This window comes from Zootoca vivipara, chromosome 2 (assembly GCF_965207765.1).
Source record: "Zootoca vivipara chromosome 2, rZooViv2.hap1.1, whole genome shotgun sequence".
Taxonomy (NCBI): Eukaryota; Metazoa; Chordata; class Lepidosauria; order Squamata; family Lacertidae; genus Zootoca; species Zootoca vivipara.
In genome coordinates this window covers 30,212,679-30,240,248 of record NC_142584.1, presented here as the reverse complement: position 1 = coordinate 30,240,248, position 27,570 = coordinate 30,212,679, and the positions used below count along the sequence as shown (strand labels likewise).

Genomic DNA, 27,570 nt, shown 5'->3' with positions numbered 1-27,570 from the left:
GCAGGATTCCTGCGCTGCAGGGGATAGACTAGATGAGACTTTGGGCCCCTTCCAACGCTATGATTCTACAGGTGAAACTTGGAAAATTAGAATATCGTCGAAAAGTGCATTTATTTCAGTAATGCAACTTAATATTTTTTATTTTTCTTTTAATTTTTACAAATGCTTTCTTTTGGAAATTCCACAGTAATAAAACAAATAGTTACAATAATACAAAAATAAACATCGATGTTACATTTCATTAATTACATTCCATTTATAATTGACCTGCCTAACGACAAATAATTACAATTACAACAAATAAAGGCTCGACATCTCTTGCTTTGCATGTCATGCATCTCTCTCATATACTGGTTTCATCTTTTAAGTTGCATTACTGAAATAAATGCACTTTTCGACGATATTCCGAGTTTCACCTGTACGATTCACAAATGAACCAGGAAGGCAAGTAGGGAGCCACTACCTAGCAGGCATTGCCGCGCAACACAGCGGGTGCTTTTTCCGCACTCCTTCCTTGGAGCCAACCCGAGCCTATGCAGCAAAGCGCAGCTCAACGCGCTTCCACAGCTGATCTGCAAAACCTGCTTACGGAGGCACGCGCAGCGCGACTCTCGCCACGCGCGCCCCAGCTCAAATTGCCATGGGGTTTTGCACGGCTGCGCCGGCGCGCACGGAACACGGCGCCTGTGCGCCGAGCCGTGCGCGTGCGTCCGGGGAGACCCGGGCTTTCTTCCCTCTCCTGCTGCTGCACCCTTCCATCGGCGTGTGTGGGCGTGGCTCTCCGCTGCCTAATTGGGCCCGCCGCGAGCCCCGCGTGGGGGAGGAGAGAGGGGAGGAGCCGCCGTCGCCGCCGCCGCCGGCAGGGCTGTTAGAAGGAAAGTCGTTGCCGTGGAGACGGGGAACGCTGCGCGCTTTTGCGGGGAAAGTAGCGTAGCGGTTCCCGCGGATTGCGAGAGCTGGAGGGAGCCTGAACATGATGAACAAGCCGGGAAAGAAGGACTCGCGCACCAGTAAAACGCCCCCCGGTAGGAAAGGGAATAATAATAATAATAATAATAATAATAATAATAATAATAATAATAATAATAATACTCAGCCCATCTGGCTGGGTTTCCCAGCCGCCTTGGGAAGGAAGCCGCCTTGCATTAAGCTCGTCATAGAGAGAGCACTTAATTTATTTATTTTTAAAAGAGATGCCCACAGGAGGAGCTTGCAAGGTGCTCTAGCGCCATTTTTCATACCACAGCGAAGGATGGAGGCAGGGGTGCGAAACTTCAATAAAATAGGGGGGGTAGGGGGCAGGTAAGCCCCACCCTGAATAATCGATCACATAACATGGTGCACACACACCATTTGAATGGCAGTTCCCATCAACTTTGCAGGGGAGGGGCTCGGCCCCTTAAAATATTTTATTGGGGGCCTGGGAGTTGGGTTCTGTGGAAGGGAGGGGGTGGGACGTGGGGCCTTATAGCTGGTATTTTACCCTCTGGTAAATTGAACATTTAGGAACTACTGCCTCTGACCTTAGAAGTTGTATATTCAAGCAACATAGGAAGTTAGTTGCCTTCCCGCTGTTGACCCGTAATGACTGGCAGCCAGGGGTGCAAACAGCTGGACTTGGAGTTGCCAGGGATTGAACCTGAGACCTTATGCACTATAACCTTCATTGTTGCTGCACTTTTCTATAAGTTCTACAGGTTTCAGGGTTAAGTGTTTGCTCAGACTAAGCCCCTTGCAGCTGGGGCATATCCTGGCAAAAACTCCAGAGACCTCTCTCTTTCCCACCCCCCTCCATGAATTTATTATTTCATTTCATTTCATTTCATTTCATTTATTAAATTTGTATCTCAGTCCCGGGATCACCATCTTCACAGAGGCAGAAAGTGGCAACCAAAGGGTGGTAGAACAAGCACAGTAAGAGAACAGGGTGCTGATTCTCCTGTGAGAGACCTTAACTCTGTGTGTGTGTGCGCGCACACACAAAGTGAGTGCGGGGGGGCGTCTTTCAGTGGTCGGTTAATTCTTGACAGTAGAAAGAAAGTCCTTCTGCACATTGTGTGGAATTAATTTACAGAATTCGCTGCCACAAGAAGTGGCAATGATCACTGGCTTGGTTGGCTTTAAAAGGGGAGTAAACCAATGTGCAGGGGATAGGTCTGTGGCAGAAGTGTGTGGCTTCCATCAGGTCTCTGTGTAGAAAGAGATGTACTTATTTAATAAGGCATACATAAACTTTCCTGTAAGGAAGCACAGAAATGCAACGCTTAAATGTGTCATATGGTGATCAACTTCACCATGTTTTTGTACAGGAGAGCTGCGAAAAGCTGGGGCGCATGGCGAGTTGACACAAGGTATCCCTCCTTTTCTATGATTGTCCTGAGATGTTGGAATGCTTTGCCCTAGGAAATGAATCCATGGCTTAAAGGTGGCTTAAATAACCTGCCTTGTTTTGAAGCTATAAGCCATAGTTTCTGGGTTTGTCCATAACAGGAAGCTGCTGGTTAAGTGCTGGGTCCTGGTTTTTTCCAGGCATGGGCAAACTCTGGCCCTCCAGATGTTTGGGACTACAATTTCCATCATCCCTGACCAGTGGTTCTGTTAACGGGATGATGGGAATTGTAGTCCCAAACATCTGGAGGGCCAGAGTTTGCCTATGCCTGGTTCAGCCGCTCATGCAAAGGGGGAATTGAAGTGGCCACCAGGATCCCACATACAGCTCATGCATATTCTCTGATTTGTTGGGTAGGAGTATGACCTGTATCTGGATTGAAGCCAGAATGTTGTATAATTCCAATATACACTGGGGATGGAGCAATGCTTTTTCTTTGCCCTGCGATTCTACCAAACTTTAAACGATGTTTTCAAATTGATGAGTGAAATGGAATTTTTGTAGAAAACGAAGGAATTGTGTTTCAGAAAAGAAGAGGCAAAAAACATATGAGCAGCCTTCCTCGCCGGTTCAAGAAGAGCCGGAACCTGTGAGCTGTGTATTGCAAGGAGAGGATATCCAGGCTCTAGCCATCAAGTTGGAAGACTTGGAAAAGGTGGGTATAGGACAGGCATCCCCGAACTGCGGCCCTCCAGATGTTTTGGCCTACAACTCCCATGATCCCTAGCTAACAGGACCAGCGGTCAGGGATGATGGGAATTGTAGTCCAAAACATCTGGAGGGCCGAAGTTTGGGGGTGCCTGGTATAGGATGTCAGCAGTCTTTGTGGAAGGCTAGATAGCTTCCTAGTGGTGCAGCAATCAAACTGCTAGCACATTAGTGAAGCCAAGCAGGGTCTGGTGTGGTTTCGACTTGGATGCAGAACTGTGTGTTGAGATCCCTGCATTTCATGGCGTTGGACTACATGAGCCTAAGGCCTTTTCCAACTCTAGGATTCCTTCTTTGTTTTTCTTTCCTAAGAATTTCTTTTACTACCTGAACGTGTAAAAATGTTGCCATGGAGCCTAGTTCCATGTTTCACTCTAGTGATCATTTTATTGGGGCTGTGTTTTGTTTCGGTAGCTCCGTGCTGCACAACTGCCTCAAGAAGAGAAAGAGAAAACTCCTGTGACCAAGAAGTACCTTATTCGCAAATCCAAGCCCCAAGAAGTTGGGAAGAAGGCGTATTTCCTGGTTGCTTATCCAACTGTTTCAGATGAAACCAAGAAATCACTGCATTATTCTGGTATAGTCAATCTTCAGTTTTTATTCCAGAGTGAGCTATGCTAGATATTTGAAATTCCTGAATAGTTGTTGAAATTCCCTACACTTACTGTTTTAAAAAGCTTTGAGGTTTGAGCTGCCCCCCTAAAAACAAGTTCAACAACTTTGGCCTGCCCCCCTAAAAAAAGCTTGACAACTCCATCCCACCCCCAAATGGGTAGATCACTGCCAGTTTCCACCCCCCCTGGAAGTAGATCGCAGTCTCTTGGGAGTTGGACGTCCCTGACCTATACAATGGGTCTGTTCTATGATTTATTGTTTTGCTGTCTTTGTTGTAGGTCTAGAAGAACCGGCTGTTGATAACTTTGGATATGTCCTCCCCCATAGCATATTAGGAACTCTCCAGGAATTCAAGCAAGAAGCTGCAAAAAGAGGGCACGATCAGGTTGGTTTCAGCTGCTGTATTTAGTATTATTTTGCGGGTAGATTGAGCAGGCATCCCTCAAGGACCTTTTTATGCCAGCAGGCCCATATAGCTGTTTAAACCAGGCATCCCCAAACTGTGGCCCTCCAGATGTTTTGGCCTACAACTCCCATGATCCCTAGCTAGCAGGACCAATGGTCAGGGAAGATGGGAATTGTAGTCCAAAACATCTGGAGGGCCGAAGTTTGGGGATGCCTGGTTTAAACTTTCTAAGACTGCCATTTTACTGGTGATTTTGTCTGACTTCCTGCATTCAAATAAAATAAATAAAATATAGACACTTTTATCCGATGCAGCACTAAGTGAATATCCCATCAGAGAAAAGATTTATGCTTTTGGAACAGGACGTTCTCATTCTGTCCCATGTGCCTTGCACCTTCCTCAAATCTGCTCTGGAGGGTTGGGGGGAACACCCAGAACAGATTTAGAGGTTGCGTAGGAGGGTGGGGAGTCCTGTTACACAAGCTTAAAACCTAGCACTGATGGGACACTTTTAGATTGGATCCAAGTCATGAATACCTTTGTGCATGCCCAGAACAGAAAAAAGGCAGAGGAAGCACTCATTGAGGTGAGGGACATCACTCACCCATTTCTGCTTCAGATACATTCCTTCAGGCTCTGCCCACTGGTGTAGATGATGAGTGGCAGAATGGCAATGATGGTAGAGAATGGGACTCTTAATCTCAGGTTCGTGTGTTCGAGCCCCACATTGGGCAAAAGATTCCTGCATTGTAGGGGGTTAGACTGGATCCTCCTCGTGGTCCCTTCCAATTAAAAAATAATTAAAAATTTCTTAGTTAATAATAAGAATAATAAGAATAATTTTATTAATTGTACCCTGCCCATCTGACTGGGTTTCCCCTGCCACTCTGGGCAGCTTCCAACAAAGATTAAAAATGCACTAAAATGTCACACATTAAACACTTCCCTAAAGAGGGCTGCCTTCAGATGTCTTCTAAACGTTAGGTAGTTGTCTATCTCTTTGACATCTGACGGGGAGGGCGTTGCCTCTCTTTTCAAGTTGTGTTTTCTGCAGATCAGTTACATTTGTTGTGAGACATTAGTGTTGCATGCAGTATTAGGTTGGGAAGGAAAGAGGGGGAAGGATGGTGGTGGTGGGTGGTGGTGGGGTGGCAAGGCTTCTATTCTTCTGCTCGGTGTAAGTGTGGGGCTTTGTGTCAGCGTCACTTGTGCGGGTTCCCTTTCTATTCGCTTCTTATATTTCCTTGGTGGCGAGAGAGGCTGGGGGTGGCCTACGGTGCAGTTGGTTGCCTTTGGTTGGCTGTAGTGAGATTTATTTGTGTGAGGGGGTGGGTTTTTGGGTCAGGTTAGCCATATTGATTCATATACTGTCAACGGATTCTTGTTGTTGTCTTCTTGGGCTACAGTGGTACCTCTACTTACGAATGTTTCTACTTACGAATGGAGCTCCGTCCGCCATCTTGGATGCGGTTTAGATAGGATTTTTTCTACTTACTAATTTTTAGATAGGATTGCTTCGACTTACGATTTTTTTCTCCCAATGCATTCCTATGGGATTCGACGTACAAATTTTTTCGACTTACGAATGTGCGTTCGGAACGCATTAAATTCGTAAGTAGAGGTACCACTGTATGTACGTGATAAAGGGGAACTGTACCGGGGTAAAGGCCAACTACAATTCTATGATTGTAACTGAAAAATCTGGGCTATAACATGCCCAATAAACATCCAGGAAAATCTGGATGCAGCCAACCTGTTTGCAATATAAGGCTTCTGTCTGGAATTGGCTGGAGTTATGTGTTGTTAATTAGTGATAAAGTTTGCGGTCACACAAACTTTTAATGTGATAAATAAATAGTGGGTGCATCGCATCGGGTCAGTATCTTGCCTATTTGAGGGTTGTTGGTTTTTGGCTGTTGTTCCCTATATGGGAATTAAAGCCTGCACCGCTGTTTTGTTTTGTCGTCTCCCCCCCCCCCAGGTAGCGAGACTAGTTCCTGATGAATTACTTCATGGAGCGTCAGTCCAACTTTTGGGGAGGTTCAGAGAGAAGCGCGAGGAAGAAAAGAAAAGCGCCCCATCGCCTTCGCAGCAGCACATGGCCCTTCAGAACTGGAACCACAACATGATGCTCAGGAGGATGCAGCAGAAAAGGCTCTGTGGTAAATAAACTATTGCAGCAGGCAAGTTGCAGGCGTTCCCAAATAAACCTAGATGCACCCGTGTTAGTGATGGTGGCTGATGGCGCTCACTCCAGTGTTGACTAGTGCCTTTTCTATATTTGACTGGAGGGAAGGTTTTAAGTAAGGGGGGCAGTGTGGTGTAGTGGGTAGAGGACTGGGCTAGGACCAAATTCCCACTCGGCCATCAAGCTCACTGACTTTCTGTCAGCCTAAACTACCTCACGGACTTGTTGTGAGGATAAAATTGAGAGTTTGGGGGAGGGGGGAGAGAAGAGATGTGCTTCTGAGCTCCTTGGAGAAAAGTTGGGATGTATGTGCCGTAATTAATAATAAGTGATTGTAAGTGTGGAGCTATAACCCATAGCATATGACACATGCCGTGTGGATTTCCTAGACCTCGGGACTGGCCTACAGCGCGAGAACAACTGTCTGCTTGTTTGTTTTGTTTTTAGAACGTCTCCACAAATCGGAAAGCACGCTGCTGATGAACTTTGCGGAGAGTTACAGAAAAATCCAGGAACAGCGTACTCTAATTGACCGCAGCCTCCCTTTTCTGTACCTCGGAAAGGTGAATGTCCGTGATAGCTTACTTTGGGTGATGTTTGAAGAGACTTGTGACAAATTCCACATCTGCGTAGTTAAGCGTGTTTTGCACACGCACCCTCGAAGCATTCGGGGTGGGGTGGAATGCCAGTTATTCAGCTGGGCTTGAACCATTGCTCCAAATGCATCCCCACAAATGAATACGGCTGTTGAAGGCAAATGTTTAGCTGTAGCAAACCTTCGTAGCAGCACATGTGATTTGACTCTGGAGCAAGGCAAACGATGAGCCTTGGGTCAAATAGCCAGACTAAGGCAAATTGTTGGCTCACGGCAGTGCAGCAAGGAGGGAGGAGAAGCAATACAGTCACAGCCTCCTCTCCAGGAACTTGCATGCTTGTACATTCATGCAAAGTCATGGTTTGGCTCAGCATTGCATGAGAACCTTATAGTTACTTCTTAGCTTCAGGACTTAGCTTCTTATATGCAGAATTCATCATGCGAAAGGCTGGACTAGATGAATCCCAAGCCGGAATTAAGATTGCTGGAAGAAATATCAACAACCTCAGATATGCAGATGACACAACCTTGATGGCAGAAAGCGAGGAGGAATTAAAGAACCTTTTAATGAGGGTGAAAGAGGAGAGCGCAAAATATGGTCTGAAGCTCAACATCAAAAAAACCAAGATCATGGCCACTGGTCCCATCACCTCCTGGCAAATAGAAGGGGAAGAAATGGAGGCAGTGAGAGATTTTACTTTCTTGGGCTCCTTGATCACTGCAGATGGTGACAGCAGTCACGAAATTAAAAGACGCCTGCTTCTTGGGAGAAAAGCAATGACAAACCTAGACAGCATCTTAAAAAGCAGAGACATCACCTTGCCGACAAAGGTCCGTATAGTTAAAGCTATGGTTTTCCCAGTAGTGATGTATGGAAGTGAGAGTTGGACCATAAAGAAGGCTGATCGCCGAAGAATTGATGCTTTTGAATTATGGTGCTGGAGGAGACTCTTGAGAGTCCCATGGACTGCAAGAAGATCAAACCTATCCATTCTTAAGGAAATCAGCCCTGAGTGCTCCCTGGAAGGACAGATCGTGAAGCTGAGGCTCCAATACTTTGGCCACCTCATGAGAAGAGAAGAATCCTTGGAAAAGACCCTGATGTTGGGAAAGATTGAGGGCACTAGGAGAAGGGGACGACAGAGGACAAGATGGTTGGACAGTGTTCTCGAAGCTACGAACATGAGTTTGACCAAACTGCGGGAGGCAGTGCGAGACAGGAGTGCCTGGCGTGCTATGGTCCATGGGGTCACGAAGAGTCGGACACGACTAAACGACTAAACAACAACAACAAGCTTCAGAACAGCAAGATCGGCAGATGGGAAAGGCACAAGAGCTCTGCAGTATTTTATGTAACATAAACAAAAATACCGGTAATTAACATTCAGTCAACATTTTATTTCTGTTTCAACATGCAAACATTAAGTCACCATTTGGCTGTTTTTAATATCTACTTCATTAGATTTGTAGTATGCCTTGGTGCCTTTTCATGTAACTGATTTTGAACTTTCGTTGGCTGTGTTGCTTTGAGTGTTTCTGTGTGTGATTTAAAAAGTAAAATAGAAAAGCAGGGTCATAAATACAGAGATGATAATATCAAAGCAGGGTTGGATGGAGAGTAATTACAGATAACAAGAAGAGCTCAGGCGGTCACTTTGGTCATCCTTAAACCGAGCAGCTCTTCAAAATCCTGAGTCGTATCCTTACCTTGTGTTCTTATTTCCCCCACATTGTACCCACATTTTATCCTGTGTCGCAAAACCAAACCAAAGCTATGTGACCTTTCTTTCCTAGGGCTTCAATGTAGGGACTGAATTCTGGAACCAGCCTGTGCTCATTGGTGATGAGGTCAACGGACTGGCAGTGACAATGGGCCAAAGCGAGCTTGGCTACCCAGAAGAAATCACTCACATTGGGAAACCTCGCAGCATCTGGAAGGAGATGGGTTAGGCACCATGAACCTATTAGGCTATTGGGGGGGGGGTATGCCGAGAATGACTTAGAAGGGGTAGAGTCATGCTTTGCTGCAAATGTGATCTTGCAGTCATCCTGCATTTGGGCAGTAGCACGGCATCCACCTGCGGCACTGTTTGCTGTCGGGTCCTAACAAGGACTACTGAGATGGTGAATATAGGGGGGCGGGAATTCTGAAGTCTCAACTATTCCCAGCTAGGATTAATATTAAGCAGGTGTGTACAGGCAACAGAACAGAGCAGGCATAGGCAACCTTTGGCCCTCCAGATGTTTTGGACTACAATTCCCATCATCCCTGACCACTGGTCTTGTTAGCTAGGGATCATGGGGGTTGTAGGCCAAAACATCTGGATGGCCAAAGGTTGCCTATGCCTGGAATAGAGCAAAATGGTTCAACAGTCATCCCCTCCATCAGTTTACTGGTGCCCAGAACAAGATCTATCTATATAACAGCTCAGGACCGCAATACCTCTCCCCCATATGAACTTACCCACACCTTGGGATCATCCTCTGAGACCCTTCTTTGTGTGCTTCCTCGAGTGGTCCAGAGGGTGGCAACACGAGAATGGGCCTTCTCTGCAGTGGCTCCCCTTCTGTGGAATGCTCTCCTCAGGGAAGTTTGCCTGGCACCTTCATTATACACCTTTAGGTGCCAGGCAAAAAGGTTCCTTTTTAACCAGGCCTTTGGTTGATCTGAATTACATCCTATGCCCTATTAAAATGTGTTTTTTTTGGGAGGGCTATTGGGTTGCTGTTTTATTTTTATTACGTATTTTGTGTTTTTATATCTTGATTTTATTCTGTGAACCACCCTGAGAGCCCCAGGTATAGGGGGGTATATAAATTCAATAAATAAAAAAATATATTCAATCAATTAGTAATAATAATATTAATAAAAATAAAAATATCTATCTACACAAAAATAATGAGAACAGCAATGCATAACAAAGTAAGCTTCATTATATCGAAACAGTCCAACAGCAAATTCATATGATGAAGAAATCATATTGTTTACTATCAGTAATGATAAAACAACCCCTGCTTTGAAAAACAAAACAAAAACCAGTTATTCCTTAATGTCAGCCTTAGCACGGCAAGAGATTTTGTGTCCAGTACAATATGCCCATGTATTCCTTAAAGAAGGAAATCACACTGAATACTGCAGGGGAAGGCAAAACAAATACAGTACCATCCCAGCCGCTAACCCGTCTGATAACCCAGTTGAAATTATCTCCTCTGAGACTGAGGGGGAAATCGGTCGCAACACCCCCCCTCCCAAAAGGCTGAAAGCAAAATCCAAACGCTAGATTCCTGTAGAGGAAAATGATCACAGCATGCCGTTAGGTGCCACCACATCTGAGTGTAGATGATAATCTCATATGAGGTTTTGCAGACAGGGGTTGTGTGTTTGTACCCAGAAAAGCAATAGAAATCTCCATGCTGCTTGGGAGCTAGAATTTCTGTTCAGATCAGCTTGAGTCAGTCAGAAACTGCTATAGCTAAGCTTGCAGCTTGGCATTCATGAGGACACTTTCTATCGGGAAACATAAAAGCTCAGTTGCTAGACCTCTTGGTGTATCCATCTGTGGGTCACATTTGGGTATTCCCCACAGGTACCAGACCTTCAAAATACCTCAGTTTCCATCGCACCTGGGAGAAGAGTCTCTTTCTGAAGCAGCGGCGAAACGAGTTAAAGGATGTCATGGAAAAGCTGGATTTTTACAACCCGGTATGTATGGCGACAATAGGGACGCGGGTGGCGCTGTGGGTTAAACCACAGAGCCTAGGGCTTGCCGATCAGAAGGTCTGCGGGTCGAATCCCTGCGACGGGGTGAGCTTCCATTGCTCGGTCCCAGCTCCTGCCAACCTAGCAGTTCAAAAGCACTTCAAAGTGCAAGTAGATAAATAGGTACCGCTCCAAGCGGGAAGGTAAACGGCGTTTCCGTGCGCTGCTCTGGTTCACCAGAAGCGGCTTTGTCATGCTGGCCACATGACCTGGAAGCTGTACGCCGGCTCCCTCGGCCAATAACGCGAAATGAGCGCTGCAACCCCAGAGTCGGTCACGACTGGACCTAATGGTCAGGGGTCCCTTTACCTTTATGGCGACAATAATTTTAATGTGCAAGGCTGTTCATACGAGGCCAGAGTATAACTTCTCGGTAGCTTTCCCCTATAATGTAAATGCTGTTTGGATATTCTGATTTTCCTTTTAAACAATAGAAACAAAGCCAACACAAATCACAGCACATTTTCTCCCCCCCCACCCCCTCTCCCTCGAGTTAAGGACCTGGATGGCCTGGAAGTTGTAAGCAGAAATCACCCATACACCAGTGTAACAGCAGAGAGTCTATCATCCTTAGCAGAAGAAGAAGAAACTAGAGAATTTCCTGAAGAAAAGCACTGGTTAGTAACGTTTGGCTGAGGGCGGGTGGATGTGAGGCCTGGAACAAAGCCTGACTTTGTGAGGACAGCATGGTTTCTCCAAACCCGTATTTCCCATAAAACATTCATTCTGGGGCAGCAGGTATTTGCAGGGCGGGGGAATTAGTGAGTGCAAGTGACCGCTTAACGGTCCAGGCATGTCAAACCTGCGGCCCTCCAGATGTTTTGGCCTACAACTCCCATGATCCCTAGCTAGCAGGACCAGTGGTTGGGGAAGATGGGAATTGTAGTCCAAAACATCTGGAGGGCCGCAGGTTTGACATGCCTGGTCCCCCACCCTCCAATTCTTCTATGCAACACCCTCCCCATTTTATTTTACTTTACCCATTCAGGCTCTGAAACCCAAAGTGAGTTGGGGCTTGGCTCTCTTATTCTTCTTTTGATGACATGCCTTGTATATCTCCATATTTGATTTAAAGTGTGTACCCCTCCAGCAGTGGCCTGCATGCAGCAATTCTTCATTTAAGAAAACTCTTAAGTTAATGAGTTAAGTTAGTCGCTTTGGTTATTAAGAGAAGAAATTACCAAGCGAAGACAAAAAAGCCCCGTTTAGAGAAGCTTTTAATGTTTGGACTACTGTATTTTAATACTTTGTTGGAAGCTGCCCAGAGTGGCTGGGGAAACCATTTATAAATGATAAATTATTTATTTATTTGTTAAAAATTGACTAAATCTTGCTGAGCTACATAATTGATACCTTGAATGATTCTCATTCTCATCATTTTAATTTTTTTGCTGTATTTATTAGGGACCCATTAGCAAAGTACCCAGATGTGGTTTCAGCACCAGTGTTGGGCCCGTCTCTGAAGTTCTGTGAACAACCAGCTCGCTGGATCAGCACCACTTGTGAAGAGGTGGGGGGGGGGCTTGTTGTGGTTGGCATCCGTCTGTCTCGGGAGTGAACCTTTGGGGCCGAAGTCAAACCGTTGGAAGGTTACGGCACCTGCTGGGGCTGCAACTTCTGCCTCCTGCATTGTAAAGTGACCTCTCCAGGGCGCAAGCCCTGGGCAGTGTGGGTGGAGATGCTGGGCTGCCCAGATGGCAAGACCCCATCCCTCAGCCTCGCTGATACGGTCCAAAGCAAAGAAAAGCAATACATTTGACACCAGCTTATCTGCAGGAGCTGCCAGAGGAGGCATAAAAGATGCCACCCAGCTGCCTTAAGGACTCCACTCCGAATTTGTGTCCGGCTTACTCCTTAGCCTTTTCTTCTCCCAAAGATGTCCCGCAAAGCAGTGAGCACCAAAGCCTTTCTCACGAATGAGCACAGCCTCAAGTCAGTGGAGGTTTAGGGGTCAGAGTTTTCCTTCTCCTAGATGGGCTACCTTCCCAGGTTGATGAGCCCCATCTGCCGCTCAGTTCCCTCTACAGCGCATGCAGAAACTGCCTTCTTGACCGTTGGACCCGCTGTTGGTCTCATTCGCTCAATCCACCTGTCTTTGCACGCAGGAGATACAAGAAGTCCCTAACTCACCAAGGGTTTAAGACCCATTGGCTACCCTCACCTGATTTAACTGACCAGTTTAAGCTGTTTTCTGGGGTGTGGTCGCTTGTTGCATGCCGACAGCTTCTAGGAGCCACAGGTACGAGGGCAGGAAAGAGGTAGGCTAGGTTTTTAAAATCGTCCCCAAATCCATGCTGCCCTCCAGATATTAGTGGGCTCCAACTCCCATCAATCATAGCCCGCATAGCTAAGGGTGAGGGATGATGGGAGTTGTAGTGCACAATGTTTAAAGGGCACCTTGTTAGCTGCTTCCGCTCTAGCCTTCTGCCTTGTTTTCATTCAGTTTGTAATCATGTAGGGGTACCTAATGATGCAACAAAAGCTGCCTTCCAAGGCAGATCGTTGCCATGTGCTTTGAAGAATGTTCAAAATGTTCATGCGTGTCACATTTTCTGGGTCTTTGTTTGCCAAAAGAGAGGTAACAGAATCAGGAAGCAGGACTGGCTTTGGCCCTCAGCTGGTAAGGTTGTTTTTTTTTGGGGTGGAGGGTGGGCAGTGTGGTCATCTCAGGCAAAACCTGACCATTTCTGGCATCCTTGTGTTTTGTTTCCTTTCGGCCCAGTAGGGTGAAGTTGGCATCGCTGCCCGGGTCACCTTTGAAATTCTAGTAGGTGAGAAAGCTGAATCTCTGCTCACTGTGAGCAACGACGGCACGGCTGCCATCTGGTATGATTGGCGAAGGCTACCTCAACCCTTTAGCTTTCAAGAGAAAAAAAGGAAAGACATGCAGAATTTTTACTTCAACACCAGATCAGGTGGGTGATTCCTCTTCCCATCCCCGAGTTCGATGTTTGCAGCATCGATAAAAATGCCAAATGCAGGCAGGCAGGCAGGCAGGACAACCTCCTTAGGAGGTTGAATTGAGCATAACGGTTCTGATCTCAAGTTATCTCCCGCTTGGACTACTGCAATGCGCTCTACGTGGGGCTACCTTTGAAGGTGACCCGGAAACTGCAATTAATCCAGAATGCGGCAGCTAGACTGGTGACTGGGAGTGGCCGCCGAGGCCACATAACACCGGCCTTGAAAGATCTACATTGGCTCCCAGTACGTCTCCGAGCACAATTCAAAGTGTTGGTGCTGACCTTTAAAGCCCTAAACGGCCTTGGTCCTGTATACCTGAAGGAGCGTCTCCACCCCCATCGTTTAGCCCGGACACTGAGATCCAGCGCCGAGGGCCTTCTGGCGGTTCCCTCACTGTGAAAAGCAAAGCTACAGGGAACCAGGCAGAGGGCCTTTCGGCCACAGTGGCGCCCGCCCTGTGGAACGCCCTCCCATCGGAGGTCAAGGAGATAAACAACTACCTGAATTTGGAAAACATCTGAAGGCAGCCCTGTTTAGGGAAGTTTTAAATTTGTGACATTTTATTGTATTTTAATCTTTGCTGGAAGCAGCCCAGAGTGGCTGGGGAGACCCAGCCGGATGGGCAGGGTACAAATAATAAATTATTATTATTATTATTATTATTATTATTATTATTATTATTACTTACAGAATAAATATCTCAGAAGAAATTCCTTTTCTGTTGCTATTTTTCTACATCCACTGTTTTCAAAGTAACAGTTAAATTTGGCAAGGGGAAAAGCAAACAACAACCTGGGGGGACATTTAGAAAATACCTAAAGGCAGCCCTGTTTAGGGAAGTTTTTAATCTGTGATATTTAATGTATTTTGCTATTTGTTGGAAGCCGCCCAGAGTGGCTGGGGGAAACCCAGCCAGATGGGCGGGGTAATAATAATAATAATAATAATAATAATAATAATAATAATAATAATAATAATATAAGTTCGATCATCTTTGTGCCCTGGTGGTAGCTAGCAGGTAAATGTAGATGCTTAAAGAGGAGGAGAGGCAGAGGGTGGAATTCAATGTTGTGATCTTATAGTCATTCCATCTATGCAAGCATGACTCCCCTACTCCCCCTCTCCCCTGTGCACTATTCTAGGGTTTCTCCCAACCCACCCGGAGCTAATTTTGGGGGGTGCAAGAAGGGCAGGGGAAAGCCCCATTGTGCAAATGGAAGTCCTTGCAAGGGGCTTCTGACCGTGCTTGTTAGGTGACTCCCGCCCTCCACCCTTTCTATTTGCATGTGGCACTTCTGTGGCCAGGCATTGAGGCAAAGGGGATCCTCCTGGGTGCCAAATGAAGAAAAGCTGTTGGAAGTTGTAGAGTCACAAGGGTGGGCTTCAACCATATGGTTAGGATACTGACCGTTTGTGCCTAGAGCCTAGTGTCAAACGTTTGAGTGTCGGTTTGGATGTGTTTTGTCCAAGGCCAGGTCATTATGCACTGACTGAAGAGATTCTGCCTAATAACTCCCGGTTCAAGGAGCGTGATATATATGAGACAAAATTAACAGGGAGGCTGGCACCGGAGGGTGAAGATTATATGGAGTATCCTGGCAAGAGGCCACCTAATAATAAACCGAAATCCTTCTGTTCTGTTCCTCCTTCCTACACAACGACAAAGGCATGCTTAGCGGTGCCTCTACATGAAATAGGGGGCTGTGGCCATCCTACAAGTGCTTGTATAATTTACACTGCGGCAAACACATGTTTGGTTTTTGGTTTTTGCAAGCCTGTGTTACATCCTTACAAAAGCCTTGAGGACTCTTGCTTGTTGATAGATGGGGATATGAATGTGAAAATATGTGAATGAAAACTAAAGCAATGTGTGAAGTGGATGTCAGAGGAGTTGCCTTGCCAGTGGAAACTGCAATGCATCCCCATCCCCTTCTGTTCCTGTTAGGTGTTATCCTACCTAGAGAAACCAGGAAGTTTTCTTTCATCTTCAAGGCGATAAGCGCAGGCATCTTCACGGAGTCCTGGGAGTTTGGCACTCGCCCTGTGTTGTTAGGAGGTGCTATGTTGCAAGTGACCCTGTGGGGAATTGCTGTGTATGAAGATATATCAGCTGACCTCAGGAACGAGATAGAGGTAATCAAACCGGGGCTAACAAACATGGCGGGTTATCGGGTGCTCTAAGGTTAGGTGTCTTTTGTGAGATGAGTAGGCTTGAGCACACATTCTGTTATCCCACGGGGAAAGATACCTTCCTCGTCATGGTCACGCGGATGAAAGAATGCCATAAGGGGTTTCTCTAGAGCAGGGTGGCTTAGCCTGTGACCCTCCAGATGTTGCTGGAAACTACAACTCCCATCATTCCTGACCATAGGCCATATTGGCTGGTCCTGAGGGAAGTTGAGTCCATCACCACCAAGTCCATCACTATCACTGAAAGATTCAGGACTATGCCTCTCTTACGTAGTGTACAGTTTGCATTCAAGCCTGCAGTTCTCACGTGTTTCCCTGGATCTTTTGACATGAATACCCGACATACCTGCCAAGTTGCTGTCGGAGAAATAAGGGACCAGGCCAGAATTAGCAGACCGGAAGTAGCGCTGCCGCCATTTTGGAACTGGGCGGAGCATGCTCAGAAGTGACTTTTGATGCTGCTTTGCCCAGTTCCAAAATGGCCACTGCGCCACAAGTCGCACTGCAGCCATTTTGGAACTGGGCAGAACAGCATCAAAAGTCACTTCTGAACATGCTCCGCCCAGTTCCAAAATGGCTGCCGCACCAGAATAAACCGGGGAAAAACAAAAAAATCCGGTTTTTCAGCTAGGAACAGCTGGGGAAACGGGGATTTCCCGGGGAATACAGGAGACTTGGCAGCTATGATACCCGATTGCGCTCCAGATTCTGGCACCCCCAGAGTTAACAAAAAGCACACTTTATTGTATCGGGGGGCGGGGGGGGGGAGAGTGAAGGGTTGGGCTTGCCTGATGGGCTTGCCAGAGAGGAAGGGGTCTTTAGCTCTTGTCTCTTCAGTATCCAAAAGCTTCCTGGTTTGCTGAGGCGAAAAAGCAACAACTTTTGCCCAACTTGGGCCTAAAATCTGAAAAACAAGAACAAAGACTTCCAATCCTGTCAGGAAAGGTTTGCCCTCAATCTCTTGAGAAATGGTTTCTAAAAATACATCTTCGTCCTGCCCTCCAGTTTAGTGGGGGAGAAATAGATCGAGCTATCTTTGGGGGTTTTCTGGGGGGGGGGACCTCAGACCACTGAAACTTCTTGATTAGTTAATGTGTGGAGGTAGCAGCAGCAAGGAAGGAGTGACATTTTGGGTGATCTTATCTTGGCTTAACACTCCCAGGAGAAGATGACATTTACAAGTGATAAGAGAAGGTGGCAAAGATCTGCAGTGAGGGAGACAATGATCCAAGGGCTCAGCATGCACAGTTGCAACTCAGCTTGCTGGTGTTCCCTGGCTGACTATAATGGACCGTTCCTTTCTTGCCTCTCCAGGCCAAAGCAGAACTTCCAGCCAGGACCAGGGAGACCAGAGTTTAAATCTCCACTCATTCATGAAGCCCATTAGGTGACCTTGGGCCACTCACATTTTTAGAGTGACTTTGTGAGGCTGGCTGGGCAGAGATGCTCGGATACTGTAGAAGGGAGGGAGAGAAACCGTGTGCCCATAGCCCTTGTTCATCTGGGCAGTGGCAGAGGGCAGAATTTCCTTCCTCTTTGCTTCTGCCGCCCTGAGGCGACAGTGCATGTTTATGTATTTCTCTCTCCGTGTGCTTCAGCGGATGAAAGCAGCAAGAGGAATGTGCACACCCAAACTTTCATGTGCTTTTCTTGGAAATCGCAGGAAGAGCTAGAAGCCCGGGAAGTTTCTGTCATAGTGGAAGAGAATCTGAAGGACCTGCTTGATCGAATCCGTGTACCAGAGCGACCACGGTCTCCTCACGATGCATATGTCACAGAGGAAGAGCTGTTCCACAGAATGAACCCAGAGGTATCTTTCTGCTTTGGAGTAAGAGTTGGTTTTTTATGGGTCAGGATGTAAGGAATCAGCTTTAGGGTTGATGCACTGCACTCCTGAACTGCCTCTATTCAGAAGTGCGTGCCACAGAGTTACATGGTACTTACTCCTGCCTAAGTGCATACAGGACTGTTGGCTTAGTCACCGAGGACGGGGCTCAATGTCATGCATTTTCTTCATTACTCTAGAGGTAAATGGAACAGGAAAGGAATACAGTGGTACCTCGGGTTACAAACGCTTCAGGTTACAAACTCCGCTAACCCAGAAATAGTATGCTTCAGAATGAGAACAGAAATCGTGCTCCGGTGGTGGCGCAGCGGCAGCAGGAGGCCCCATTAGCTAAAGTGGTGCTTCAGGTTAAGAACAGTTTCAGGTTAAGAACGGACCTCCGGAATGAATTAAATTCTTAACCAGAGGTACCACTGTAACTCTTTGGCAAGATGGGGACATACTTCTAACAACATTCCTCATTGAGGAACATTTGTATTTCTGTTGCCTAACGGCTAGAAGGAAGAGCTTTGAACTTTGAAGGGATTGTGGATTTTAGTGACACAGTCCCCCTTCCCCCCAAGAGGGGCTGTAGCCGCTGTTCCAGGAACTTATACTCTCAGTCTGTAAAGCATGAGACTCTTAAATCTCGGGGTTGTGCGTTCAAGCCCCACGTTGGGCAAAAGATTCCTGCATCGCAAGTGGGTTGATGACCCTCGTGGTCCCTTCCAGCTCTACAATTCTGTGATTCTATGCTCCTCCTGTCAGGTGATTTCAGGGAAGAAGCTAGGCCAAGATGTTGTTTTAACAAAGGAACAGCTTTATTGTAAGAGAACAGCATGAACAGCTGGACACAGCGACACCTATAGTTGAAGTAGCAATCGTTAACTCTACATCACAACTCCCATGGCAGACCCGGGAGCCATTTTTATTTATTTATTTATAGCTGGCATATCAAGTTATATCCTAAAAGGGGATTTCTACATCATGGAATCCATCGGAATCCGTTCAAGTATGTTGATATCATAGCGCATTTAATCCTTCCTTGCTGCCCTTATTTTCTGAATACCAGTTGTTGGGCCCTGCAAGTAGGGAGAGTGCTCTTATTTGGGGGTCCTGCTTGCTGGAGTTCCCACGAGCGTCTGGTTGGCTACGGTTGAGAACAGAGCGATGAACCAGAGGGGCTTTTCTTATGTTCTTCTCTTCTCTTCTACCGCTTTCAGTTGTACTACCAGCACCAAGTGGTAAAGGAGCTGTATGAGCTGTGGAATAAACTCATGAATCCTCCCCCGTACGAGGAGGAGATGAGGAAAAGCCAAGGAGAATCCTCTCCACCCAAGAGCGGTAGGGAGTCTCGGCAGAAGAGTCCCGATGAATTGCCCCGTAAGAGTGTGTCCCCAGACGAGTCGGTGAGGAAGTCCATGGCGGAGGAGCTGGCTGGTGAGCTGAGTAGGTCTGATGTGGAAGACGTCAACCGAATGGAGGACATCAGCAGAGTGGAGTGGAATCTGTCCATCTTTGATTTTAAACAGGTGCTTGATTCGGGTGTTCCTTACTTCTCCTGGCTCTGCCCTATTCCTAGAAAGCCTCGTCCTCTTTATCAACATATCCAAACTTTTGGTTTATTGAAGGCAGCTAGATTGAAAGAAGAATCGGGAGTCGTGTCTAGCACTGAGACACTGGAACGTGGTGTGCACAAACATGCCGTCTTAAGACGCTTGCACAAGTAACCTCAGAAGAGCAGGGCACTGTTAGTTCTATTTCCCAGTGACTGTCTTTCTTTTCCAATTACAGGTAGGTAGCCGCAGCTTCCAGAGATCCAGCCCACCCCCAATGCTGTTATCTTCATTAGAAACTCAAATGAAAATATGGCTTTTCATAGGTTTAGTCCCATGTCGTTTTTTAAAGGTGGATGCCAAAGGGGAGAATCCCTGTAACCAGTAAATGCAGATCTTGTGGCTCAGGCATTCAGTACAAGGATGCGGGTGGCGCTGTGGACTAAACCACTGAGCCTCTTGGGCTTGCTGATCAGAAGGTCGGCGGTTCAAATCCCTGTGACAGGGTGAGCACCCATTGCTCTGTCCCAGCTCCTGCCAACCTAGCAGTTTGAAAGCATGGCAGTGCAAGTAAATAAATAGATACCTCTGTGGTGGGAAGGTAAACAGCCTTTCTGTGCGCTCTGATTTCCAGCACGTTGTTCCGTTGCGCCAGAAGTTTATTAGTCATGCTGGCCACATGACCCGGAAAGCTGTCTGTGGACAAACGCCGGCTCCCTCGGCCTGAAAGTGAGATGAGCGCTGCAACCCCACAGTCGCCTTTAACTGGACTTAACCATCCAGGGGTCCTTTACCTTTTACCTTTATTTCCCATGGACAGGGGCGTGTTGGAGGTGTGGAAGCGTTACAAGGCTGAGGCCAGCTATTAACTTTCACAGAGGATGCTAGAGGTGGGGCAGCTCTTTTGCCCAATTTTTTCATTCTACCAGGCATGGTGATCTTGGTCTGGCCATGGATAGCCAGGAACTAAACCGAGAAATGTTGGCTGTGATTTCTCTCTCGTTAGGCTTTGCTGGCAATCCCTGAGGAAGAGGAACGAGAAGTTGCCCTGGCCCAGCTCAATAAAGCAGCCTTGGAGCTTTGTTATCCACCAGTGATGCCTCAGACAGACCTCCTTTACCAAATATGGTATGTTGCGGATGCTTGTAAAGCAGGGATGGGGTTACCTGTGGCCCTTGAGATGTTGCTGAAATCCAACTCCCATCAACCCCAACTAGCATGGCCAGTGGCAAGGGAGGATGGGAGCTGGAGTTCAGCAACATCTAGAAGGTCAAAGGCTCCCCACAACTGCTGTAAAGGATTGATTTTGTCCACCAGACACCTTACGCTAGCTAACTGGTAACATTGTCAGCCAAATTAGAGATGATCAGGGGTCTGGAAACCAAGCCATATGAGGAACGGTTGAAGGAGCTGGGTATGTTTAGCCTGGAAAAGAGGAGACTGAGAGGAGTTACGATAGCCATCTTCAAATATCTCAAGGACTGTCACACGGAACAGGGAACAAGCTTGGTTTCTCCTGCTCGGATATGAACAGGACATGAACCAATGGCTTCAAGTTACAAGAAAGGAGATTCCAACTAAACATTAGAAAAACTTTCTGACAGTAAGAGCTGTTCTACAATGGAACGTTCTCCGTCGGGAGGTTGTGGACTCTCCTTCCTTGGACGTTTTTTAAGCAGAGGTGGTATGGCCACCTGCCATGTATGCTTTAGCTGAGATTCCTGCATTGCAGGGGGTTGGACTAGATGACCCATGGGAACCCCCCAATACTACGATTCTGTTATCCCCTCCAGAAGCAAACCCAAATGCTATGTAGAGTAGGGAAGAAGCTGGGGCTCCCAACAGGTGGGTTGATCCATGTTAAGAGGAGGAAAGGTATTTTGGGGTGCTGGGTGGCTCACATTTGTCTTCATTCCTAAGCCAATTCTAGATGTAGTTGGGTTTGTTTGTTTATTCCACAGTCCCTTCTTCTAAGGAGTTCAGGGAAGCATGTGTTGTTCTTCTCCTGTCTCCATTTCCTGCCCCTTGCAGCAACCTTCTTGACTGGCCTGACAGATGGCGACTGGCCCCAGGTCATTGACTTGAGCTAGGTAGTTAGCTCAAGTTAGACTTGAGCTGATTTGTTGGAGTGTGACAGCAACACTTGGAGCTTCCCTATCCTGCCTTGTCGCGTTAACATGGGGCAGCTCCTGCTAGTTTCAGGCTGCCTTTGGTTCTGAAGGTGGAGAAAAAACATTGAAAAACAGGTAGCAACGTTCTGTTGCTTTCTCAGGCCCCCTCCTCCTCCGACTTAAATTAGTTCCTTTTTCATTGCAGTTTCCAGCTGTTGCGTGAAGTGATCGATGGTCTGGTGGGCCGTTCACTGGTGCTCAGGTCGCTGCTTGGTATGCCTGAGAAGGATACTTACGTAGAAACTGTTCCAGAGGAAGTAGGTGAGCTATTGTGTCAATGGAGGAGATCTTTCTGTGGAGCTCGGCAGAATCTGGAGAGGCCAGGAGTGCAGCCTGCCAATCCAGCTATGTAGTTAATGACCTCGTCATGCTAGGATGCAAGTGGCACTGTGGTCTAAACCACTGAGCCTCATGGGCTTGCCGATCAGAAGGTTGGCGGTTCGAATCCCTGCAAAACCGCTGCTCTGTCCCAGCTCCTGCCAACCTAGCAGTTCAAAAGCATGGCAGTGCAAGTAGATAAACAGGTACTGCTGCAGCAGGGAGATAAATGGTGTTTCCATACATTCTGGCTTTAACCATCCAGGGGTCCTTTACCTTTTACCATGCTAGGTAGTCATACCAGTGTTGTTGTTGTTATCATTAATTTCATTTCCATGACGCTTTATGTTTTAAAGAAACATCGCAGAGCGGTTTACAACCTACATCAAATGAAACAAGGATAAAACATTGCTGAAGAAAGTAAAATATAAAGTATATATATATATATGAAAAATTTCCACATACAGTCATACCTCGGTTTAGGTACGTCTCGGTTTGAGTATTTTCAGTTTAAGTACTCCGCAGACCTGTCTGGAAAGGATTAATCCACTTTCCATTACTTTCAATGGGAAAGTTCGCTTCAGGTTAAGTACAGACTTCCGGAACCAATTGTGTTTGTAAACCGAGGTACCACTGTATACACTTCAATACATTGTTTTACGACTTCCCATCCTGTTTTCCATGGTGATTTTATTTCCCCCCCTTTTACTGCGCCCTATCTTCTATCTCTTATATCAAAACAATATTATACTAAGTCCTTCCCCCTCCCCCCTGTTGCTCATGCTTCAAATCCTGCTTGCAAATTCATCATACTATAATATTTCTTTAAATAATAATAATAATATTTCCCGGCATTTTGACTAAGATCAAGTGTGGTATCTGTTCTTTGCAGTTTAATAAAGTATATATTCAAAGCAATATAATTAACAGGAAACTAAAAGTTTAGCATGAATGAGCAACCAAGTGGGCTCTCAGAGAGGAGATTGCAGCTGCTTTGTTCCTCCCCAGTCGTTTTGCTGCTGAGCTGAGCTGAACTAAGTCATGGTTTGTTGTAGTGCATCATCTGAACTTGCGTTTAGCTTTCTCCATACAAATCACAAGTGGGCCAGCTCAGCTCAGCAGCGAAAGGAGCAGAGAGGAGCAAAGCCTTTGCAGTCTGCTCTCTGGAAGCCTGCATGTTCATGTGTTCATGCTGAGCCGTGGTTTGGTTTAGGGTGATGTGTGAATGATGTTTGTTGAACAGGATCTCTCAAATGTTCTTGACTTTTCAGAGCTCGGTACTAGTTACCTGGCAAAAAAAGTAGATGACGGAGACCAGTGCAATAATGGAAAGTTGTCAATTCTAGTCCAAAGAGGGTTTGGTTTAGCAAAACTGCTCTGTTTTCTGTGCAGTTGAGGTGAAGCCAGTTGCCGTGAAGACAGGGAAAGAGGACCGGAAACTTCAGAAAGAAGACAAGAAGGCTGCAAAGGAAAAAGAAAAAGAAAAAGCGAAAGCTGCCAAAGAGGTACATAGCTGGACTCTTCTAAGACAGTGTTTCTCAACCTTTTTTGGGCAAAGGCACACTTATTTCATGAAAAAAATCACGAGGCACACCACCATTAGAAAATGTTTAAAAAATTAACTCTGTTCCTATATTGACTATATATAAAGTAATTCTCCCACGGCACACCAGGCAACATCTCGCGGCACACTAGTGTGCCACGGAACAGTGGTTGAGAAACACTGTTCTAAGATACGAATGCTGGAAACGAAGCACTTGGTTCAGAGGAAGTATTTGAAAAGGATTTTGGAGCTTCTGAACTGAGCTGCCTCTTTGCTGTGAAAGGGCTGCTTCCTTCGGACGTGCAACTTGCTGGGAAATACATATGAGAACACGTGCATGTAAATGCATGTCCTTGGCTTGCTCCGAACTCTCTCTCTATAGTCTATATCATACCTGTTTTTTTTCTAAACAGGAACGCCCAAAAAGCAAGAAAGACAAATTGAAAGAAGAGAGAAAAGCAAGAGGTTCTACAAAGGAGACAAAGGAGGCCGTCGCTGCGTTACAGGAAGCTATAGGGGCAGATGCTCAAGAAGCTCACCAAGAACAAGTGGATCCAATCCTGCAGGAAAAGTACCACGAGAAACTTTATGTCGAAGTAAGTCAGTGTGCCCAGCGCTGTTACCTTTTGCCCATTTCCTTACCGCTTTAGCTGAAGTTCTGAACCCTGTTATTTGTAGGTACAGTGGTACCTCGGTTTGTGACCGCAATCCGTTCCGCGGAGCCGGTCGCTCCCCGAATCGGTCACTCGCCGCACGTGCGCGCTGTGCAGATCGTTTCTGTGCATCTGAGCGCCACGGAACCCGGATGTAAACACTTCTGGGTCTGCGGTCGTCGGAAACCGAAGTGGTCGCAAACGGAGGCGGTCGCAAACCAAGGTTTGACTGTACTGTTAAAACTAGTGGGCCTTGCTTCTGAGCAAATGTGCCTAGGATGAGGCTGCTTGTCAGTTGCTTTTTCATTTTGTGCCATCTTTTCAACATACGGCAATTGATATCAGGCTTAGAACTTTCTGTGCAGTTGTGAGAGACGGACAACTGTTTAATCCGGGCTCCTGAGATGAAAGTTAAAAGTTCTCTATAATGATTCCTTGATGCATGCATTGCTTTTGAAACAGGTGCCTTCTCCACAATTTCAGAGTGACTTTTCCCTTTGCTTCCTCAGAGGCAAAGGGGGAAATAGAGTCTCCGGCAGTCCTGAAATACGAATCGGTTCTCCCCACTGACTACTTCTCGGTACTCAGGCGGACACTTTTTGTCTCTTAACAGCATAGGGCTAGGCTGCAAAGAGATTTGGGTAGGGCTGCTATTCCGGAATAAACTCAGCCAGAACCATAACATTTTAATACAATCTATGGCCTTTTAAACGGGGGGGTGGGGTGTTTTTGTTTGTTTTTATAATCTAAATGAAGGGTGGTATAGAAATTTAATAATAAAAATACAGTCGTACCTTGGATCCTGAACGCTCTGGAACTCGGACGCTTTGGCTCCCGAACGCCGCAAACCCAGGAGTGAGTGTTCTGGTTTGCAAACGTTCTTTGGAACCTGAACATCCGCGGGTTCTGATTGGCTGCAGGAGCTTGAGAGAATCCTGCCTGACATCCTGGAGAGCTGCTGCCAGACAGAACTGAGCTAGATAGGCTAATGATCTGATAAGGCAGCTTCCTCTGTTCCTAAAATCTTATCCATGTCTACTGAGCCACACTTGAGTATGCAGTGGGCAAGTGTGCATTTCATGGCCATCTAATTCCTGCCACTTCTCACCCCTGATCTTAGCTTAGAAGGGCAGGCTAGACCAGCACCTGAGGTCCATTCCAGAATCTCCCAGGACAGCCAGCAGGCACAATAACCTGCCTTCAGCCTCCACCAGCCAAAAGGATATACGGGCTTGCATCTTCTTCAGCTGAACAGGTCAAACATGAGAGATAAAACGTGGGACAGAGAGTGCTTCCCAAAAATTTATGAAGCACTTAACCTATTGAAATGACAATTCCACCCTGCCTCTAAATGCACAGTCCTTTTTTGCACCTGTGTGAGGCAAGGTTTCAGCCTTTCCTCAGCCCACTGAAAAGAAAGATGGGCAGCAGGTTACAGCACAGTCCTACTCAGTAGTCCTGTTGAATTCAGTGGGCCTTATTCCCAAGTTTGGTGAGGCTAGGGCTACAGCTTTACATGCACCCCAAATAGTATATGTTTATATCATGGGTAGGCAAACTAAGGCCCGGGGCCCAGATCCTGCCCAATTGCCTTCTAAATCTGGCCCGTGGACAGTCCAGGAATCATGTGTTTTTACATGAGTAGAATGTGTCCTTTTATTTAAAATGCATCTCTGGGTTATTTGTGGGGCATGCCTGGTGTTTTTACATGAGTAGAATGTATGCTTTTATTTAAAATGCATCTCTGGGTTATTTGTGGGGCATAGGAATTCGTTCATTTATGTTTCCCCCCAAAAGGTCTGAGGGACAGTGGATTGAAACAGTTTGCTGACTTATATGTTTATATATGTTTGTAGCTTCCTCAGCCATTATGCTAATGGAAGAAAGAGGCTTTAGGAACTGTTGGGATTGCTCCAATTTGTCACTGATGATGGAATTCTGCAGCAGTAATATTGAGGGTTATCCTCAGTTGCAGTTAAGGCTGCAATCCTACACCCATATATCTGAGAGCAAGCCCCACAGAGCATTCAGTGGGGCATACTTCTGAACAGACGTGTACTATACAGGGTTGCTCTGTTAAAGGCTGAAAAATGCCTCTCTCACACACAGAGAATGTTTGTTATGGGATGCCTGCACACACACACAAACCACCTGAGAAAAAACATACTTGACTGTTCATGCGCACCTTTCTACTGGGACTTTGCTGTCCACATTTTTGTCCTGAAAGCTTTTTTGACTTCTCTTCTTAGGTTTATGGACTGCTGGATTCAATGGTGACCAAAATGCTTTCCCTCTTTGAGGTGCTGAAGAAGGATCCCTTAGAAAACAAGAACAAACCACCTTTTGTCTAAATACTACTGATTTCATAATGAAATAATAATAATAATAATAATAAACCCTGTTTATATATGCTGTGCCAGAGCAGTTTCCTTTTGTTTACAAAGCTGCCAATTGGTTAAATAGACATGAGGGCTAATCTGCACAATTAACTCTGCCACAGTTGGCTGGTACGACTCTTTTCTCTGTCCTCTGCTGTGTATAACCCTGTCGAAAATTTCGGGGGTGTAATTAAGGGCAATCCACAGTATGGCAAGGTTTTCAGACCGATGCTATGACTGGCTTCATACAATAACGACGACATGGTTGAACCCAGGGGTAGATCATAACTTCTTGTTGTTGTGATTCACCATCAAGTTCCCTCTTCCTCATAAAAACAGATTTCAGGCAGCTACTTCTATATGCATTGCAGAGCCCTGGATTATGCTTGTTAGGGCCTGCAGAGCTCCATCAATGCTATAGTAGCCTGTTTACAGACAAGGCCTTTCCAGAAGCTTGGAAGAGGAATTGTTCAGCTATGGTGCTCCCCCCCCCCAAGGAAATGCCCCATCAAGCTAGTTTTGTAGTTCTTCAAGCAAAAGCCCCAAACTCATACCCACCAAGCAGCATGGCCAGCCCTCCTGTGATAGATGTGCAAGGATCTGCTGAGGGCTGGTCTTTGGTCGTCCCCATGGGACCACTACCGATGAGCAGCTCTCTGGGAAATCTAGAAACTTAATTGGTTACTGCCAACTTTGGACTACATCAACACGATGCAGAAATGTGGAATATAAATGCAATGAATAAATGCCAACTTTCGAATGCTTGCAGGAGATGTTGTTTATTGGAGTTTGCTGTATTGAAAACATTCATGGGTGAATGGGCCACTTATAGAGAAGAAATGCCTCTCCTATAGCAATGGCCCCCATTCCCTGTTTCATCTAAAGCCTGCGACTGGGACTATCGGCAAGGGAGAGCCCAGTACCTTATTGCACTTGTAACTCCTGTGCCAAGTGTGTATCCCATATCTCTAGCCACCTGCTAAAATTGCCGACTTTGCAGCACTTCAGGCAGTATCTGGGTGAAAGCTCAACCTCAAAACTCCCAGCAGTTCTTCTGCTTGGATCAAGGCAGTTGGGAGGTCCCAACCTGGATTGTGCAGGACAATATCCATGTACCTTTTGCCTTTGTATGCTGTTAAGTAAATTGATAAGATGAATTCAAATAGGAATCAAATAGGAATTGATAAGATGAATTCAAATAGGAATCAATTCCAGTATGATAGTGAGGCAAATAAAAATAAATTCCAGTGAAAAAATCCCAGGACAAGGTCCTGTTTCGTCAATTCTTCATCAGCAATATTTTAATGGTCA

General features: G+C 46.2%; 1 protein-coding gene across 2 annotated transcripts; it reads left to right on the top strand.

The window, feature by feature from the left end:
- The first annotated feature begins 847 nt into the window (after window positions 1–847).
- Window positions 848–26,293, top strand: MYCBPAP (MYCBP associated protein). Of its 2 annotated transcripts, XM_060271872.2 has the most exons (20): window positions 848–1,025; window positions 2,310–2,351; window positions 2,917–3,044; window positions 3,512–3,674; window positions 3,991–4,097; window positions 6,100–6,280; window positions 6,754–6,869; window positions 8,696–8,846; window positions 10,489–10,604; window positions 11,160–11,278; window positions 12,066–12,171; window positions 13,387–13,576; window positions 15,571–15,758; window positions 17,479–17,625; window positions 18,864–19,172; window positions 20,203–20,324; window positions 21,513–21,628; window positions 23,078–23,190; window positions 23,642–23,824; window positions 26,131–26,293. In XM_060271872.2, the coding sequence occupies exons 1-20, from the start codon at window positions 974–976 to the stop codon at window positions 26,230–26,232; spliced, it is 2,751 nt and encodes a 916-aa protein (XP_060127855.2). In that variant the 5' UTR covers window positions 848–973; the 3' UTR covers window positions 26,233–26,293. The 2 variants fall into 2 exon arrangements, with proteins under 2 accessions (XP_060127855.2, XP_088519202.1); XM_088663076.1 differs by lacking the exon at window positions 2,310–2,351 and having other exon boundaries at window positions 893–1,025.
- The last annotated feature ends 1,277 nt before the right edge of the window (window positions 26,294–27,570 follow it).